Raw genomic sequence first — 18392 nt, forward strand, 5'->3', positions numbered from 1 at the left:
TCTGGTTTTGAAGAAAGAGAGGGAAAGGGTTTTATTGATGAGATATCCTCCCCATCCTGACAGGTTTGAAGACCTGATCCTGCAAAGGCTTATGCATATACCTACCTTTACAGATGTGAGTAGTCCTGTTGTAGACATAGGACTATTCAGGTGCTTTAAATTAAGCACATGTGGAAGCATTTGCTGGGCTTGGGCCCAATTCCCTGAAACATCATAGTGCAGGCTTTTTTGGCTCCTCACAAGTTGAAATTGATCAAATATTTACTAAATAATTTTTGCTGCTGATTTGTCATTAACTGTGTATATTTAGTTCCGCCTTGTTATGAATACGTGGTATTACATACAAAACTTTATGTTAAATTACCATTATTTAGGTTGCAAAGTCAAGCGCTGGAAAGTTAGAACATGCCAGATTTACAGTTGCCTGTGCCACCCTAAATCATCTTTCTTGTGTATCCAGTCTATGCACTGAGTGAGACAGGGGTCCTATGGGAAAAACAGTATATCATTCTGTAATCAAAATCACAGTACATTTTCACAAGGAGGCTGAATTAAGGTTGCATGGGCAACCATAATTCTGGCATTTCCTAACTGTTGAGAATGTTGCAAGCAAAATAAGCTTCTGTTAATGTAGTTTTTTGTATGTCCTTGCCTAGGAGTTTTTCAAGGACAAAGGTGAAAACAAATTATGTTATATGCAACTGTAATAATCCTCCCCTTCATACATCATCCACAGGGCTTGAATTCTGAGCCTTAAACCCTACAGCACAGATTGCTACAACCTGAGGTAGAGAGCTAACCACATTAGCCGACTACAGGAGAGTAGAGTGTTATCCTAGAATATGGGGATGGGATGCTGGTGCCATGTGCTGGGTCCAGGAGAGGATGAGGGGAGTCTAGCCTGGCCTCTCTTCCTCCTGCCAGAGAGGAACTCTATTAAATTCAAATGGACTGACATGGGACAAAGAAAAGCCACATTTATAGTCTCTGAGGTTTTCCATGCAGGATATCATATGTCTGCTGCAAACAATGGCAGTATTAATACTTATGAAAGAAAAGTCACAGTAATCTTTTATATTGGAAGGTGTTAGACCAGTGGTTCCCAAACTAGGGGCGCGGCTTGTTAGAGTAAGCCCCTGGTGGGCTGGGCCAGTTTGTTTACCTGCCGCGTCTGCAGGTTCGGCTCATTGCAGCTCCCAGTGTCCGCGGTTTGCTGCTCCAGGCCAATGGGGGCTGCGGGAAGCGGCGTCCAGCACGTCCCTTGGCTCCCGCCGCTTCCTGAAGCTCCCATTGGCCGAGAATGGCAAACCGCGGTCACTGGAAGCTGCGATCGGCCGATCCTGTGGACGCAGCCGGAAAACAAACCAGCCCGGCCCGCCAGGTGCTTACCCTGAACAAGCCGTGCCCCTAGTTTGGGAACCACTGTGTTAGACAACACTTTTCTGAGGTGTTTCCCACTTAAACCATAACCACTCTCCTTTCTTTGGTCTTTGTAGCATTGGTTTTGTCTGTCTTGTGCTGTTATAATAGTTTAGTCTGTTTTGAACAGTGCAGTGCCCTGAGCACCCCTCTAAGAAAAGGGGTGCTTTTTAAATACATTTTATTATTATTTAGTGTGGGGGGTATCTCTTTAAGGTTTTAAATCTTTGCAATTCAGAATGAAAACTCAAGTAATTTCTCAACAGGGCTAGATTAAATATGGCTGCAGAGGCTTTTGTGTAATATGCGCCAAAAAACTTGGCTTGTTAGTTGAGGTACATTGTCTGATGTGGTTCAGTAAAGCAAAACACAATAGTTTAGAATGGTGTTGATGTGCCAGGATATTGCCAATGCTATCAAGCAGAATTTCTAATGCTGTTTTATAATCATGGATTTCACAGCACGCTTTTGAAACCCTGATTGGATTTCCTTAATGGCTTTGTCTCATCTTAGGTATTGCCTTTTTATTTATAAGAAAATAACTGATAACTGACTAACTTCACTCATAGCAGAAGGCACTACACAGATCTGTTCTGTGTTTGAGAATACGTGTGCTAGTCCTTGAAGTTAATTCTCTTACTTGGCCCTGATTCCGCAAACTGCTCCACGTGGGTGGACCCTGAGCCTGTGCAGACCTCTGCTGACTTCTATTGGGCTCTGCTTAGGTGCTGTGCAAAGCAGTTTGCAGAATCAGGGCCTTATTTATGTAAACAACCCAGTGAAAACATAGGATACTCTTCCAAGGATTAGCTTGTTAAGAGGGCTCATACATCACTACTTTACAAGATCTCAAAGGAATAGTATTGACTGAAGTAAATACTCAGTAAATAGTAAAGCCATGGAATAGTAAAGCAGATGGCTTTCAATAGTATTTTAAATTCATATAAACACAGATTTTAGCCTTTAAATCAGCACTCCATTAGAGTAGGCCCTAATCCTGCAATGAGCTGCATACAGGGATCCATTGTCTCTGCAGTGTTGGGGGCATAGTCATTACCAGTGATTTTTTTTCACGTAAGACGGGGAGAAGGGAAGAGAGAGGGAAGTAGAGTGAGTGTTTCTAATCAGGTTTCAGAGTGGTAGCCGGGTTAGTCGAGCCCTTGTGGCACCTTAGAGACTGCCCAAATAAATTTGTTCGTCTATACAGTGCCGCAAGGACTCCTTGTTTTTTGTTTGTTTGTTTCTAATCAGAAACTCTACGATAGAGTTACGGTTGTAAATCCATATCTATTCATTTAAAACAGCACTGCTAGAATGTTGCTGTTATAACAAGATACAAAATATCTGGAATTGTAGGTAAAAAAACAAAAATGCTTGAAAGGTGGGAAATTAGAAGGTTGTAGTTTTAAAAAACACTCCAAAGTTTCAGAAAGTCTAGAAATACGTATTTACCTTTCCAGTACCAACCAGCGCTAATAAAGGTGTTTGGGTGACTGGGGGACCCTAAATGCTTACAAACATGGTGCCTACAAACCCTTCAGGGCTGCACCAGCAGGCTTGATTAATGTGAAGCCCCCTCACAGGATATAAAAGTCATGATGGTTTTATGTAACAATCAGTTCATTTTTTCCATAGCTAATAATTTTTCAAAGATAGCATAGTTAAATATACCCCTTTCCCTCAGTTCACCTTGAGGTCTGATGAATGCAACCTGTTTGGAGTTTTTAGTCCAGTTTTACTTGTGAGATGCTGAGTCAGAAAGGAGCTTCACTAATTTACATCCGCTAAAGATTTGGCCCACTCTGTTGCACTAACAAATAAGGATTAGACTTTCCCTTATGGGGCTCCTTGTCCATCATCTTAATGGTGGAGCACTTGTCACCAGCCTCCCTCTGATGGGAAAGGCATTGAAGAGTGTCTTCAGACTGATGGAAAGGTTGGAGGTCAGCTTGCCATGTCTTGTCTAATTCTAGTCAGCCAATCTGCTGGGGGTGGGGCACAGTGGAGAAGTTTGCAGTTGGCAGGGACTGTTGACTAAGTGGCAAAGGCTAGTGACTGTGTGCTGAGGGGGAAGCACATGATGAGAAAGGGAAAAAACGGTGGGTGGGAGGCTGCAGAGAAAGGTAGTTAAAGCTTTGCCACTTGTGTCTGCCATCCCTTTAGTCCTGCTACTGTATGGTCTGCCTTTACTGCAGGGCCAGGTGCGCCTCAGGGTTCCCACCTGTAAGATGGGTAAACAGAAATGCCACAACAGGATGGTTGTGAGGCTGAATTAGAGCTTCAGCACTCTGAAGCCGTGCTATACTGTGTGAGTGCTTAGTATTAGGCAAACAATCTTTTTGTTACAGGGCATTGATTTTAAAGTTATTTAACATTTGAAAAAGTAGTAAGGTCAGAAATTTAAGTCAATTAATGTGAGTGAAGCTCAGCTCAGCAGGCACACATCTCCCTTATGCAGTCATATTTCTAATTACTGTCTGCATATTTTAAACATTTTCTAATTCTTTGAAATACAGCTTTTCTTCAGATAGTTTGCTGGGTGCTTGTCTTATTTACTATTATTTTAGAAGCTGAATTTGAATCTTTGCAGAAAAGCACAATATTTCCCCTCTTCTTTATTCTTTAAGTATTTAATAAAATATTCTTTTAAATTTCCATGTGCATTTACAATTGCTGTTGGATTTATGCATGGCCGGTGCAAGGATGTTTTGCGCCCTAGGCGAAACTTCCACCTTGCGTGCCCCCGCCCTGAGGCGCTCCCACCCCCGTGGCAGCTCCCCCCCTCCACCCTGAAGCGCCCCCTTGCGGCAGCTCCCCACCCTCCGCCCTGAGGCAGCCCTCCCACCCCAGCTCACCCCTGCTCCGAGCACGAGCACCCCGAGCACGCCGTTGCTGCTTCACTTCTCCTGCCTACCAGGCTTGAGGTGAGGCGCCTAAGCTGATTGGCGCCGCAAGCCTGGGAGGTGGGAGAAGTGAAGCAGCGACGGCGTGCTCGGGGAGGAGGCGGGGCAGGGGTGAGCTGGGGCGGGGAGTTCCCCTGCATGCCACCCCCCCGCTTGCTGCAGGCGGTCCTCCCCGTGCTCCCCTGCCCCAGCGCCCTCCGCCTAAATGCCAGCGGCGACCGGGGCGGCCGAAGATCCAACCACCGCGGTTGCTGCCAAAGAAAATGGTGCCCCCCAAATCCCAGTGCCCTAAGCGACCGCCTAGGTCACCTAAATGGTTGCACCGGCCCTGGATTTATGGGTTATAAACGCAATGAGTTTTCAGTGTTTGAAAGTTGCAATGAGCTCTTTAGAGAGTAAGCATCAGAGACTGGTAATGTGTTCCATGGATATGCAGTGGTGTCAAGTTAGTGCCTATTTGTTGATGTAGCTGTTTTGGCTGAGCCACTGATTTTGTTCTCTGACAACTCAGACATATGCTTCTTAAATTAAAGCCAAACTTGCTATTTTTTAGATGCTGCTATTTATAATGTGTTAATTCATTTTGTCTGCACAGAGACTTTGCTTATGTAGCAAGAGACAAAGACACAAGGATTTTGAAATGTCACGTCTTTCGATGTGATACACCTGCGAAAGCCATCGCAACAAGTCTGCACGAAATCTGTTCTAAGGCAAGTGGATTATAACAACTCATTCATTAACCTCGTGAATGGTTCTTAGAACTATTACTATAATCAGCACTCTAATTTGTGGCCTTATGCTGTTAGTCTGTGGTGCTAACAGTAAGAAATGGTGTAGCTCTAAGAGTTTGTAAAGGAAGGGGCATGAGTGGCATCAATAAACTATGGGAAGATGAACATTTAGATTTGAAGGCCACAGTATCTGTTATAGATTTGACCAATGTGTGTATAGCTTAAAGACTTTTTATCTAATAAAGGGGAAGTATGAGGGTTGTCAGTGGGACAGTTGTAATTACGGTAGCCAAGTATCCAGTTTTCGACCAGAACGCCCAGTTGAAAAGGGACCCTGGTGGCTCTGGTCAGTACTGCTGACCAGGCAGCTAAAAGTCCAGTCGGCGGTGCAGTGGGGCTAAGGCAGGCTCCCTGTCTGCCCTGCCTTCACACGGCTCCCAGAAGCAGCCGGCATGTCTCTGCGGCCCCTAGGTGCAGGGGCGGCCACAGGGACTCTGTGCGTCCCTCCGCCCCAAGCGCCAGCTCCACAGCCCATTGGCCACAGTTCCTGGCCAATGAGAGTTGCAGGGGTGACGCCTGTGGGCTCAGGCAGCGCGCAGAGCCTCACGGCCCCTCTGCCTAGGAGCCGGACATGCCAGCCACTTCCGGGAGCTGCCTGAGGTGAGTGCTGCCTGGCCAGAGCCCACATCCTGAACCTCCTCCCGCACCCCAACCCCATGCCACGTTAGAACCCCTCCAACACCCAAACTCCCCTCCCAGACCCTGCACCCCACACGCCCTCCTGCACCCCAGCCCTGAGCCCCCTTCTGCACTCCAGACCCCTCATCCTTGGCCCCACCCCAGAGCCCGCACCTCCTCCTGCACTCCAGCCCAAAAGTGAAAGTGAGTAAGGGTGGGGGAGAGCAAGTGACCAAGGGAGAGGGGATGGAGTGAGCAGGGGCGGGGCCTGATGGAAAGGGTGGGGCCTAAGGGAAGGGGGTGGGGCAAGGCTGTTCAGTTTTGTGCATTAGAAAGTTGGCAACCCTAGACTTGTAATAGACATGATTGCAAACAAATAGGAACGGTGAATAGTGTCATGGCTAAATAAAACAGACCTTTTTAGATTTAATGGTATTGTTCTGCCTGTTAATTCCTGAAAAATCTGTTCGTGACACCATCAACTTAAACATTGCTTTTTTTCTGAATTTTTTTTACCTACTTTTGTTTCAAGTAATACATGAGATTCCTTTAACTGAAAGAGAGACATTTCTTTGTTATCAGTTGGTTTACATTGTGAGTTTGACAAATTATCTGTTCCCCTGAATGGTCAATTAATCAGTGCCCTCTGTTTGTGTGGGTCTTTCCTTCAGTAGTAAAGCCTTTCAAAAACAGGAAAATCTGACTGAAAAACTATAAAAATTGACAGGGAAACTGAAGCTGGTGTAGTACCTGAGACTATTTTTAACTCTTATTGAAACTTCACTAGTTTTCAAGTTGATTGTGTCCCTTTAAAAAAAACTTTTTTGATTTGTTTTTTTCTTCTGTTTAAAATGTGACTATTTAAAGGGATGCTTCCAAAATAAAACACACATTTAGTTGCCTATCTTACTAACAGTGCCTGTGGTTATTAAAACTTCAAGTTTTAAAATCCAGTTTACATTTTGTGTCTGGAAGTATGTTTGTGTTTGCTTTGTACATTTTTCTCAGTTAGGAGAATGAAAATCAATGAAGTTTGTTTCCTTTTTCTTTATGGACAGTTTGTTTTAATTTTAATTTTCATTTATTTTGAGTTTTGCGGTCTTTGAGTTGCAAACACTGCAAGTATAGTAGACGCATTTTGTTCTGCTCTGTGTGATGTTTTATGCAAATTATTTAGTGTGCTGATTTGCATATTGCACATTTAAACCCTTGTTTTGTGTTGTACAATGTAAGGAATGACTCATTTGTGAGGAAGGATGGAAAGAATTTATACAGTATGGCTCCAATAGGTTAGCGTCTCTCAGTTGAGATGAAAAAGTCATCTGTAACTAAACTGTGTTAGTCCTTGGCAATCTAAAGACTATGGGCCCATTTTCAACTTGTAGGGAAATTTAAAAATTACCTCAAATGGAAATTGGGTCGCACATGGCAGCCTGTGGAACTGGGTGCTAACTGTGATAACTATAGAAGCTAAAATAGAGGTACACATAATGATTAGCATAGGAAAGGTACTGTAAACCACATGCTTCTATTTGCCCCACTGCAAAATGCAAAAGCATCCCAATGAAATTGAAAGTTAAAAAATTAAAATCTGTTAAAGGAATTATTTTAACACAATGCTAAAATTTGTCTTCTGGCAATGAGTTCCACGGGTTTACATAAAAGGTTTAAAAGAGATCTTAGTGGGATTAAAAAAGAATTAGACATTTCTATATGAAAAATGAGAACATCCACAGTTACATTATATGGGGTTAGGAAGGAATTTTCCCCCAGGTCAGATTGACAGTGACCTTGGGGGTTTTTCACCTTTTTCTGGGTGGTGGTGGTGGTGGCCTGTGATATACAGGCGGTCAGACTTGATGATCTGGTAGTCTCTTCTGGCCTTCAGCTCTAGGACTCCATATAACTGTGAACTTAAGGTTAGGGGTAATACAGCCTGCCTTGAGCAGTGGCAGAAGTAGGTCATAGAACTGTACAAAACTTGGCAGTTCTGGCTGGGGTGGGTGCTTGAGGAGCTGCTGGGGAGTAGGTAGTTCCTGGGCTCTGGTGGGCAGGGAGCTGTTCTGGGAGCTGGAGGCTTAGTGTTAGGGCAAACCTGGTGCAGCAAGGATTGGCTAAGAGAGGCTGGAACTAGTAATGGGCCCCTCATCTTGGTTGCTGATCACACCACTTTCTCCTTCAGCCATCACCTCTCCTTGTTTCTAGCTGCAGCAGAGAGAGCAGGGAAAGAGTTGTCTGGCTGCATTCTCTAGCAGCCAAAAGGTGCAACTTCAGGTAAATAAATGCCTGCTGCATTTCTGCAGCTGGGCTGTAGCAATGACAACAGGGTTGCCAGTTGTGTGAGATGCATGACTAACTTTGCGAGGGAAGTGTTCATTTTTAAAAAAAAAATTTAATTCTGCTAACTCAGGTCTTGTCCACATGGGGGTTAGTTCACACTGAGTTGATGCACCCTAATTGTCGTGTAATACATAAACTGTACTAATAGCATGCACACAAGACAGCTGTGCCCTCTTTCAGTTCACATAATTGTGTACACATGGTGGGGGCTTGGCACATACTAAGTGCCTAACATTCTCTGAGAGTATCCTGTGGTCCCTTGCTTCGCTGATGGACAGTGCATTCTTGGATTTTTCTCCCTGCATGTTGTAGGATGCATAGTGGAAACCAGTGGCATTCTGGGAATTCAAAAAATCCCATGATTCTGCTCTCTGTCCCATGATTACTCCCTCTCTGGCTGGGCTAGCACCATTCTCAAATTGCTGTTGGTGAGCACAGACCCAAGAATGCTCTGTGCCGCTATGCTGGGCACAGAGGCTGTTTGAGCTTTGAGCTCTCGGAGATGGGGGCTTTGGTTTTGGACTTTGCTTGCTGCACCACCAAGCAGATAATGTGCTTGCAGCAGCAGGTCTTCCTGCAGCAGTGGAGGAAGGAGGACAAGATGAGGAAGAAAAAGACAACACCTGACAACTGTTACTACATAAGGTCTTCCTGGAGCAGCTTCACACAGTGCAGCATTTTTTCTGGGCTCAGGAAGCCAGCATCAGTTGGTGGAAAGGATGGTTCTGCAGACCTGGGATGACCAGGATGGCAAAGGCAACCTTCTTTGACATCTATTCTGAACTAGCCATGGAGCTGCAGCAACAGAGCACCACCATGTGTTGCCCCAGAGCCATTGAGAAGTGGGTTTCCATTGCATTTAGAAGTTGGCCACCCCGAATGTTTTCTGGTCCATAGCCAATCAATTCAGCATAGGGAGATCGACTGTTGGGACCATTGTCAGGCAGGTGTGTGAGGAGTTGTAAGTGCAATGAGTACTGTTGTACCGACAGCACTCATTCCAGTTGGTAACGATGGCTGTGCACACAGGGGGTTCCCAAACTGTATTGAGGCAATTGCGGGGACAATCTCCCTAATGTTTGCCAGGGCTCAGGGTTCATAAACACCTGCATATTTTCAGGCCTGACACTCAAAGTAAGAGGAGCACTAGGCATCCCTGACCGCATCGCCCTGGCCATTCCTTTCCATTCCTTAGCAAGGACTCTAATCAGCTGTACCTCAAGGTGTTATCCTGGGGGTCAGGGTGAGAGGGGGGATGGATTGTGAGCATTGCAGTTTCTCTTATGGGTGGTTTTTCTATGTACCATGCATTGCGGATTCTTTATTAATTAATTCCTCTAATGTGGTGGGCCTGTTTTCAGCGCAGTTCTCTTTTTAGATTAAGATGTAGTCTACATTTTGGGTGGGAATCTTTTTCAGTAGGAGGATGGTGAAGCACTGGAATGGGTTACCTAGGGAGGTGGTGGAATCTCCTTCCTTGGAGCTTTTTAAGGTCAGGATTGACAAAGCCCTGGCTGGGATGATTTAGTTGGGAATTGGTCTTGCTTTGAGCAGGGGGTTGGACTAGATGACCTCCTGAGGTCCCTTCCAACCCTGATATTCTATGATTCTATGTTAGTAATTGCTATGTTGGTTCTCCGCACTACTCTCCTTTTGTCAGTGGTGCGTGTCCTCACCAGGAGCACTTCCACCAACTTAAGAAGGGCAGTGGCGGGGATAGGGTCTGAGAGCCCAGGCTCTTAGCACCTTATGCAGTCCCTGCTGTGAGCCAAGCTGCCCCTGGGTTGTTGGCTTCCTGCTGCCAGTAGCCCAACTGCACCCCTAGGCTCTCAGCTGCCCACTGCCAGGAGTCTGGCTGCCCCCTCTCCACAAGCTCCCAACAGGGAGCACTGTGCCTGGAGTCTTGTCAGCTCCCGGGTTCCCCACGGGGAGCCAGGAGCTTCAAGGCAGATGTCAGGAGGAAAACAGGTAGATGGGTAGGTGCCCTCTACACCATGGGCTTGTGAACAGTTGATGGTTTGGGCTTTACCTTGAGACACAAGCTGGTTGCCCTGTCAGACCAGCTACCATTTTGAGAACATGTATGTGGGGGGCGGAGGGGGACAGAGAGGGCTGAAGGAGGCGGGAACTGGAGACTCAGAAAGGCTTCTAGCTCACATTCACACAAAATGGGGCACTGGAACAGAAATCAGCACAGCAGTATAGTGTAATAATAAATTGTAAAGGTCAATACTTACATGCCAAGGTTCCTTTGATAGGATCTGCCTCCTCAATCCCAGGCTGGCTTCTGGCTGGGAATCAGGCTGGCTTCCAACATGGCCACCCTCAGAGTCCTGAGTCCTGAAGAGATCCTGGCTTTCTGGGGAGAGCTCTTCACTGCGCTACTTGTGTTCTTCCTCCAGTGACTCTTGTCGCTCGTCCTCGGGAGGAGGTGGGAGAAGGGGGTGCAGCAGTGCAGGATCCACAACCTCCTTGGCTTTATAGCAGTGTAATTGCTTAATATCCTGTCCAGCTCCTCAAAAAATAGATAGGTTATATTTCCACAGCCAGACTCTTCTTAGATCTTGGGTTGTAGTGTACAGTCTCCTGAGCTGTTTGCTCTTTATTTAATACTAGTTGGTCCTGGTTGTGGCCCCTTGTGGACAACTGACTAGCAATGTCCACCAACATATATTTATTCTGATGGCTGTCCCCAAGAGCTTGCTGCACTGCTGCTTCTCCCTAGATGGCAGTGAGATCTAGGGTCTCAGCATGGCGCCAAGCAGCTGTTTGAGGCACATTATAGAGGCTGCTGGAGTAATATTGCTGTAACACCAATATATTGGAATCCAGGAGTAAATGGTCTGATCCTGGCAGATGAGGGAGATATCTTGTCAATTTGACTCCAGAACAGTGGGAGGGGACACAAGTAAACACACAGGTCAATCATACGTGTCTGCAAAGGAGTGTGGGATAGCAGTTGGAGGACCTTCAAATCAGCAGCACTGCTGTGGGTACCCGCATGGCTCCACATTTTTATGGCTGACTTAGAACAACGCTTCCTCAGCTTTCGTCCCCTAACACCCCTTCTCTACTTGCGCTACATTGATGACACAGCAAAGGATCCTGTGGCACCTTATAGACTAACAGACATTTTGCAGCATGAGCTTTCATGGTGCAAAACGTCTGTTAGTCTATAAGGTGCCACAGGATTCTTTGCTGCTTCTACAGAACCAGACTAACACGGCTACCCCTCTGATACATTGATGACATCTTCTTCATCTGGAGCCATGGAAAAGAAACCCTTGAGGAATTCCACCATGATTTCAACAATTTCCACCCTGCCATCAACCTCATCCTGGACCAGTCCACACAAGAGATCCACTTCCTGGACACTACAGTGCTAATAAGCGATGGTCACATAAACACCACCCTATACCGGAAACCTACTGACTGCTATACTTACCTACATGCCTCCAGCTTTCATCCAGACCACACCACACGATCCATTGTCTACAGCCAAGCTCAACAATACAATCCCATTTGCTCCAACCCCTCAGACAGAGACAAACACCTACAAGATCTCTATCAAGCGTTCTTACAACTACAATACCCACCTGCTGAAGTGAAGAAACAGATTGACAGAGCCAGAAGAGTACCCAGAAGTCAACTACTACAGGACAGACCCACCAAAGAAAGTAACAGAATGCCACTAGCTGTCACCTTCAACCCCTAAACTAAAACCTCTCCAGCACATCATAAAGGATCTACAACCTATCCTGAAGGACAATCCATCACTCTCACAGATCTTGGGAGACAGGCCAGTCCTTGCTTACAGACAGCCTCCCAACCTGAAGCAAATACTCACCAGCAACCACAAACCACACAACAAAAACACTAACCCAGGAACCTATCCTTGCAACAAAGCCCGTTGCCAACTCTGTCCACATATCTATTCAGGTGACACCATCATAGGACCTAATCAGAGGCTCGTTCACCTGCACATCTGCCAATGTGATATATGCCATCATGTGCCAGAAATGTCCCTCTGCAGTGTACATTGGTCAAACCAGACAGTCTCTACGTAAAAGAATAAATGGACACAAATCAGATGTCAAGAATTATAATATTCAAAAACCAGTCGGAGAACACTTCAATCTCCCTGGCCACTTGATTACAGACCTAAAAGTCACAATATTACAACAAAAAAACTTCAAAAACAGACTCCAATGAGAGACTGCTGAATTGGAATTAATTTGCAAAATGGACACCATTACATTAGGCTTGAATAAAGACTGGGAGTGGATGGGTCATTACACAAAGTAAAACTATTTACCCATGTTTATTATCCCCCCCCCACCCCGTTCCTCACAACTTCTTGTCAACTGCTGCAAATGGACCATTTTGATTACCACTACAAAAAGTTTTTTTCTCTCCTGCTGGTAATAGCTCACCTTAACTGATCACTCTTGTTAGCGTGTGTCTGGTAACACCCATTGTTTCATGTTGTGTGTGTGTGTGTGTGTGTGTGTGTGTGTGTGTGTATATATATATATATATATATAATGTGTATATATGTGTGTGTATATATATATATATATCTTCCTACTGTATTTTCCACTGCATGCATCCGATGAAGTGGGCTGTAGCCCACGAAAGCTTATGCTCAAATAAATTTGTTAGTCTCTTAAGGTGCCACAAGTACTCCTGTTCTTTTTGCGGATACAGACTAACACAGCTGCTACTCTGAAACCTGCCAAAGTAGTGTGAAGCAGCATTGTGTGTGCACTAACAATAGACCGTGTTAACCAAGTTTGCATCCAACTTAAAAGAAGACTCCAGAGTTTGTGATAAATGTGTAGTTAGTGCATTCGAAGGAACTATATTGCTTGTACATCGGCATTTTTAGGTCAAGCAGCCTGAGTTAGAGTGGATTTAAGCCCCCGGTGTAGACAAACCCTCAATGATAGTTATGGACCTGAGTCAGCAAGGCAATTAAGTATGTTCTTACATGCCATTGGATGGACTTGTTCTACTGAATCAGGGCCTTATTCCTAAGCTAACCAACTCTCAGCAACAGCTCTCATTTTATTTAGCCCAGGATATGAATATTGCCTCATAAACAGAAAGCAACCTCAAAGTATAAGAATCACAAACAGAGGGAGCCAGTGTGAGAGCCATGATTTTGGAGCAGGTGTTTCTGCCTCCAGGTCCTGTGCTCAGACCACTAGACCTCTTTGTAAAAATTTAATTAAAACGGCAGTTTGTTTATTACTAAAATATAAACAACATGTACATTACATTCCAACACAGCCATGGTCACAATGGTAACTCTTTTCTCAGGAGGGTATATGTAAATAGGTAGATCAGAAATGTGCATGGGATGACAAGTGCCTCTTCACTTTTTATTTGTATAGATTTATTAATACTTCTTTCTATGTTGTTCCTCACTGCAGTTTTTGAACATTTAAACTGCTCATTTTCACTTCATGTATCTTTCATATCCATTTGTAGCTCTAAGTCCTGCAAAGAGAGAATTGTAAATAAGCTGAAAGAAAATTAATTTTAGTATCTCTTTTGGTCATACGGACTCTGACTAATTGCAGATTCCCAGATGAGGGGTGTAATGAGAGTAAATTTATACTTAGAATTGCTATTGTACTATATCTTGGGGGGGAAAAATGCTGTTCTATTGCTGTCTTCTCCAGATTATGGCTGAACGGAAGAATGCTAAAGCTGTGGCTTGCAGCTCTTTACAAGAGCGGACGAATGTTACCCTGGATGTTCCCCTGCAAGGTACTGTATGCCAGAATTAACTTTATATTATGGTCCTGTTTTAGATACAGTCCCTTAATGTTATATTTAACAAAAATTGAGCTGAAAGGAAGGTTCACAGTGTCTTTTAGATAGCGTAACTGATGATGTTACAGCAAAATACTTTTATTGGTAATGTTGACAGTAGTGCAATTCTGCTTAGTTATGGCAACTTGTTTATTTCCTCTGGTCTTTCAAAATGCGTAAATTTCACACCTCAGTAGCGGAAATGATATGCCAGATCTGCATAAAAACAAAATCTATTCCAATTAATCAATGGGTTCAGAGGAGTTATAGCAGATCCAGACTCTTCCTGAATTTCAGCATCAAGGTGAGCTTCAGAGGCTGATGAATAGGCAAATCTTCCAGCCAACTATGTGCTGCACCCTGTAGTGTGGGGTAAAAGAAAAATGGCTTTGTGTTCCTTTCTCTTAGCTTAATGGTTGATATGTTGAAAGCAGGCCAGGAGACTTACACACAGTAACTAATGCAAGGTATATATTTTAAATCCACTTGCCTGCACTGAATATCTCAACACACTCCTCTGTGTTGTTCATGGGTTTTTTATTTGCATCGGATGTTCACACAGACATTGGTTTCTCCTGGCACATAGAGGGCACGTTCATAGGCATGGTTTAAAAACACAGGGCTAGATTCACAAAGGGACTCAATCTCTCCTGTTGAAGCTATTCCACTTTGTATGAAAAATGTAAATAGTCATTAGATCAGAGACAAAAAGTGGCTAAGGCCCAGGTTCCAGTCCCTGTTCCAGTGACTCTTTAAGTATTTCATACAAAGTGGAACAGTTTCAACAAGAAAAACTGAAACAGACCCACCCTAGAATACCACATAGCCCAGTAGTTAGGGTATTCACCTTGGAGGTGGGAGACTTTGAGTCAAGTCCCTTCTCCTCTGTCAGAGTGGGGATTTGAATTAGGGTCTCCCACATCCTGGGTCAGTGCTCTAACCACTGGGCTATATTAGGCGGTGAGGGGGACACTGCTACTCCTGCTCTTATTTCATTGAAAAGGCACTGATCTGACTTAGGTGCCTAACTCCAGGGAGGTTCATGGCTGTGAATCCAAAGTGGAGATAAGTGCTTTCATCTGGCCTCCAGTTAGGTGCCCAACTTCCTTTGAGGAGAGGAGCTTAGTCCTGCCCCTCTCCTCAGTATTTCCTATTGGCTAGCTCAGATGGCTCTCTGCTCAGCACGCCAGCTGTTGTGAATCCTCCTCTTGGGACTTGTCTACACACTGAGTTAGTGCATGGCAAGCCAGGGTGCGAATTTAAAGCATACCAGCTTGCTGCACAGTAGAAGGCCGGGGGATGTTGCCACAGCACAGTGAAAGTCCCAGGGTGCAGCTTACCAAACTATGCTCTCAAGCAGCAGAATGATAAGCTATGCTCCAGGACATCCACTTCTGTAGCAGTGTCCAAATGGCGAGTTACTGTGCAATAAGCTGATGTGTTGTAGATAGGGTTCCCAGGCGTCCAGTTTTCGGCTGGAATGTGTGATAGAAAAGGGACCCTGGCAGCTCCGGTCAGCACCACTGACCGGGCTGTTAAAAGTCTGGTCAGCAGCGCAGTGGGGCTAAGGCAGGGTCCCTACCTACCCTGGCTCTGCGCAGCTCCCGGAAGCAGCTGGCATGTCCCTAGGCACAGGGACGATCAGGGAAGCTCCGTGTGCTGTCTTCACCCCCAGCATCGGCTCCACAATTCCCATTGGCTGGGAACCACAGTCAATGGGAACTGCGCAGGCGGCGCCTGCGGCTGTAGGCACTGCACACACGCAGAGCTGCCTGGCCCCACCTGCGCCTAGGAGCCAGACATGCTGTCCGCTTCCAGGAGCAGTACGGAGCCAGGGCAGGCAGGGAGCCTGCCTTAGCCCTGCTGCATCGCCAACCTGGAGCCGCCTAAGGTAAGTGCTGCCCGGCCAGAGCCCTCACCCCAAATTCCCTGAGTCTCCCCACACCCAAACTCCCTTCCAGAGCCCACACTCCCTCCTGCACCCAACCCCAGCCCTGAGCTCCCTCCCACACCCAAACTCCCTCCTGGAGCTTGCACCCTGACCCCCCTCCTGCACCCCAACCCTCTGCCTCAGCCCTGAGCCCCCTCCCGGAGCCTGCACCTTGCACCTCTTCCTGCACCCAAACTCCCTCCCGGAGCCCACACCCCAAACCTCCTCCCATATCTCAACCCCCTGCCCCAGCCTTGAGCCCCCTCCTGTACCCTAAGCCTCTCTGCCCCAGTCCCACCCCAGAGCCTGCAGCCCCCTCCTGCAACCTGAACCCCTAATTTCTGACCCCACCCCAGAGCCCTCACCCCCTCCTGCACTCCAACCCCCTGCCCCAGCCCAGTGAAAGTGAGTGAGTGGGAGAGAGTAAGCGACTGAGGAAGGGGGGCTGGATTGAGTAGGTGGCGGAGCCTGAGAGAAGGGGTGGGGCAGGGCATTGGGGCAAGGGCAGGGCAAGGGTTTTCAGCAATGTTCTCTCTCATTTTTTTCATCCGTATGCGGAATACATTTTGTGATGTGCACCGAGGTATGTACGAATGTGGGCCACCAGTAGAAACAAAAAACCTGGATATAATATATATTTTTTAAAAGTTACCAGAGAGATAATTACTCCAGCCAGGACAGATTAGGCATTTTAGAACTCACTACTCAAAGAATTAAATTTAAGTGTAAGAGAAATAAAAATTATGAAATGCATAGACCAGTCAAACCACTAAAATAACACTTTGAAAGAATAAAATTACAGAGAATAGATGTGCATTGCAGGAAGTACCAGTAAGTAACAACAACAACAATACAAGTATGTGTTGGGAGGTGAGTGTGAAAGAGACGGTGTGAGACACAGAGAGAGAGAGTGTGTGTGTGTGTGGACTGCTGCTGAAAGCCGTGCGCTATCTCTTTAAGACACTCACTGAAAACTCTCCTGCTCTCCCCTGCTCTGCAGATGGGGTACATGGGCAGGGGGGAGAGAGAGAGTGTGTGTGTGTGCATGTGAGAGATAGAGACTGTGTGAGCTAGCTGCTGGGGAAATCTCAGAACAGTGCACTGTCACTTTAAGAAAGGCACTCAGTCACTCACCATTCAGACCTCAGACTACAGCAGCTCGGGGCCTCTTGAACCAGGCTGTCCCCTCTGCCCAGCTCTGCAGAGGGGCTGGGGATGGGACACGCTGACATCAGCACCCTCTGCCCTCCGCCCCCGCTCTGCACAGCCAGCAGGAGGGTCCCGGGACGAGCAACATGGGGGAGGGGCACCCTAACACGTGCTGCTAGTTGTGCACGGCCCTTGGATCTCTCTTGCACAGCCCCCCAAGCATGCAGCTTAGAGGGAACACAGGTGTTCGGTTTTGTGCAGTTAGAAAGTTGGCTGTCCTAGTGGTAGATTCATACCCTGGCTTGCTGCGCATTAACTTGCTGTGTAGATAACCCCTCAATTTCCTCACTTTCCCCATGCATTGTCTAGGTAGCCTAGGCACCTAACTCAGGGCTACGGGCTCTACTGGGTGGTAGGTCACCCAAAGTTAGGTATTGCCACACTGAGCCAACGTCCCCTTTGTGGATCTAGCCCTTAGAGTCCAAATTTTACATGACTGTGCTGGGTATATGACCAGCCCTGTATATATGCTCATACCTTAGAGACACATTCATGCAAGTTTTTCTAAATGGTTTGAACACAATCCTATTTTTAGTTTTACATGAATTGGAAGTTGTATCATCTTCCTCCTTAATTCCCCTGGAAATCACTTAACATCTTTGTGTATGAGCTAGAGGGAATGCAGAGCTAGTTTAATCAAGACAGTATTTTCAGAGTAAAATTACTTGGTAAGCTATTTCTTCTGTCAGTGCAATAAACATGTATTTTACTTGCTTGTGAATGTTGATCAACAGCCGTTGGGTTTTTTCTTTTTTTTGTTGTTCCCATGCAGTAGATTTCCCAACACCAAAGACCGAGCTGGTACAGAAGTTCCACGTCCAGTACTTGGGCATGTTACCTGTAGTTAAACCAGTGGGTATGTAACACCATTGTTCCTAACTGATGCCAGAAGGGACTTGCATAAAATCTAAAAGGGCTAGATTCTGGCTACACATGCACTGGTAAAGAAAAGTGCAAGGAGCAACAACACTCTTTACTTGTGTTCCTGATGCACAGGGGTCAGCACTAAGCCTCCAAACAGGAAGAGAATGGGGCTGTCCAGTGCTCATGGCCTCACTCAGGCTTGTGCTTCCTCAGCCAGAATGTTTTGGGAAGGCGGCTGAGACAAAGCCCTTTGCAGCGCCCTCTCCCAACATGCGCAGTGACAATTAAAAAGTCAGAAGGGAGTTGTAAGTGCATCGGACTGGAGTGAGGTGCTACCTGAACAAGCTGCCGTCCCAGTGTTTTAAGCCTCCTAGGAGAAAACTGGCAACTACTTTGTTTTTATAAAGTGACAAAAAAATAAAGGATAGCAGGCGCTAGTCATTTTTTTTTTCTTAAGCCCCTGCCATCAGAATTTTTTTAGCTAAGAAATCTAAGGCA

At 45.9% G+C, this 18392-nt stretch overlaps 1 protein-coding gene across 16 annotated transcripts in view; it reads left to right on the forward strand.

Annotated features, from left to right (window-relative positions):
- The window catches only part of APBB2 (amyloid beta precursor protein binding family B member 2), a 291641-nt gene that overhangs the window by 264836 nt on the left and 8413 nt on the right, over positions 1-18392 (forward strand). For all 16 annotated transcript variants that reach the window (XM_039541016.1, XM_039541019.1, XM_039541018.1 and 13 more), the window contains 3 exons: positions 4918-5032; positions 13759-13846; positions 17803-17886. In XM_039541016.1, the coding sequence (XP_039396950.1) occupies positions 4918-5032; positions 13759-13846; positions 17803-17886 (287 nt within the window). The remainder of the gene's footprint in view (positions 1-4917; positions 5033-13758; positions 13847-17802; positions 17887-18392) is intronic.

Source organism: Mauremys reevesii, linkage group 5, assembly GCF_016161935.1.
Source record: "Mauremys reevesii isolate NIE-2019 linkage group 5, ASM1616193v1, whole genome shotgun sequence".
NCBI lineage: Eukaryota > Metazoa > Chordata > Testudines > Geoemydidae > Mauremys > Mauremys reevesii.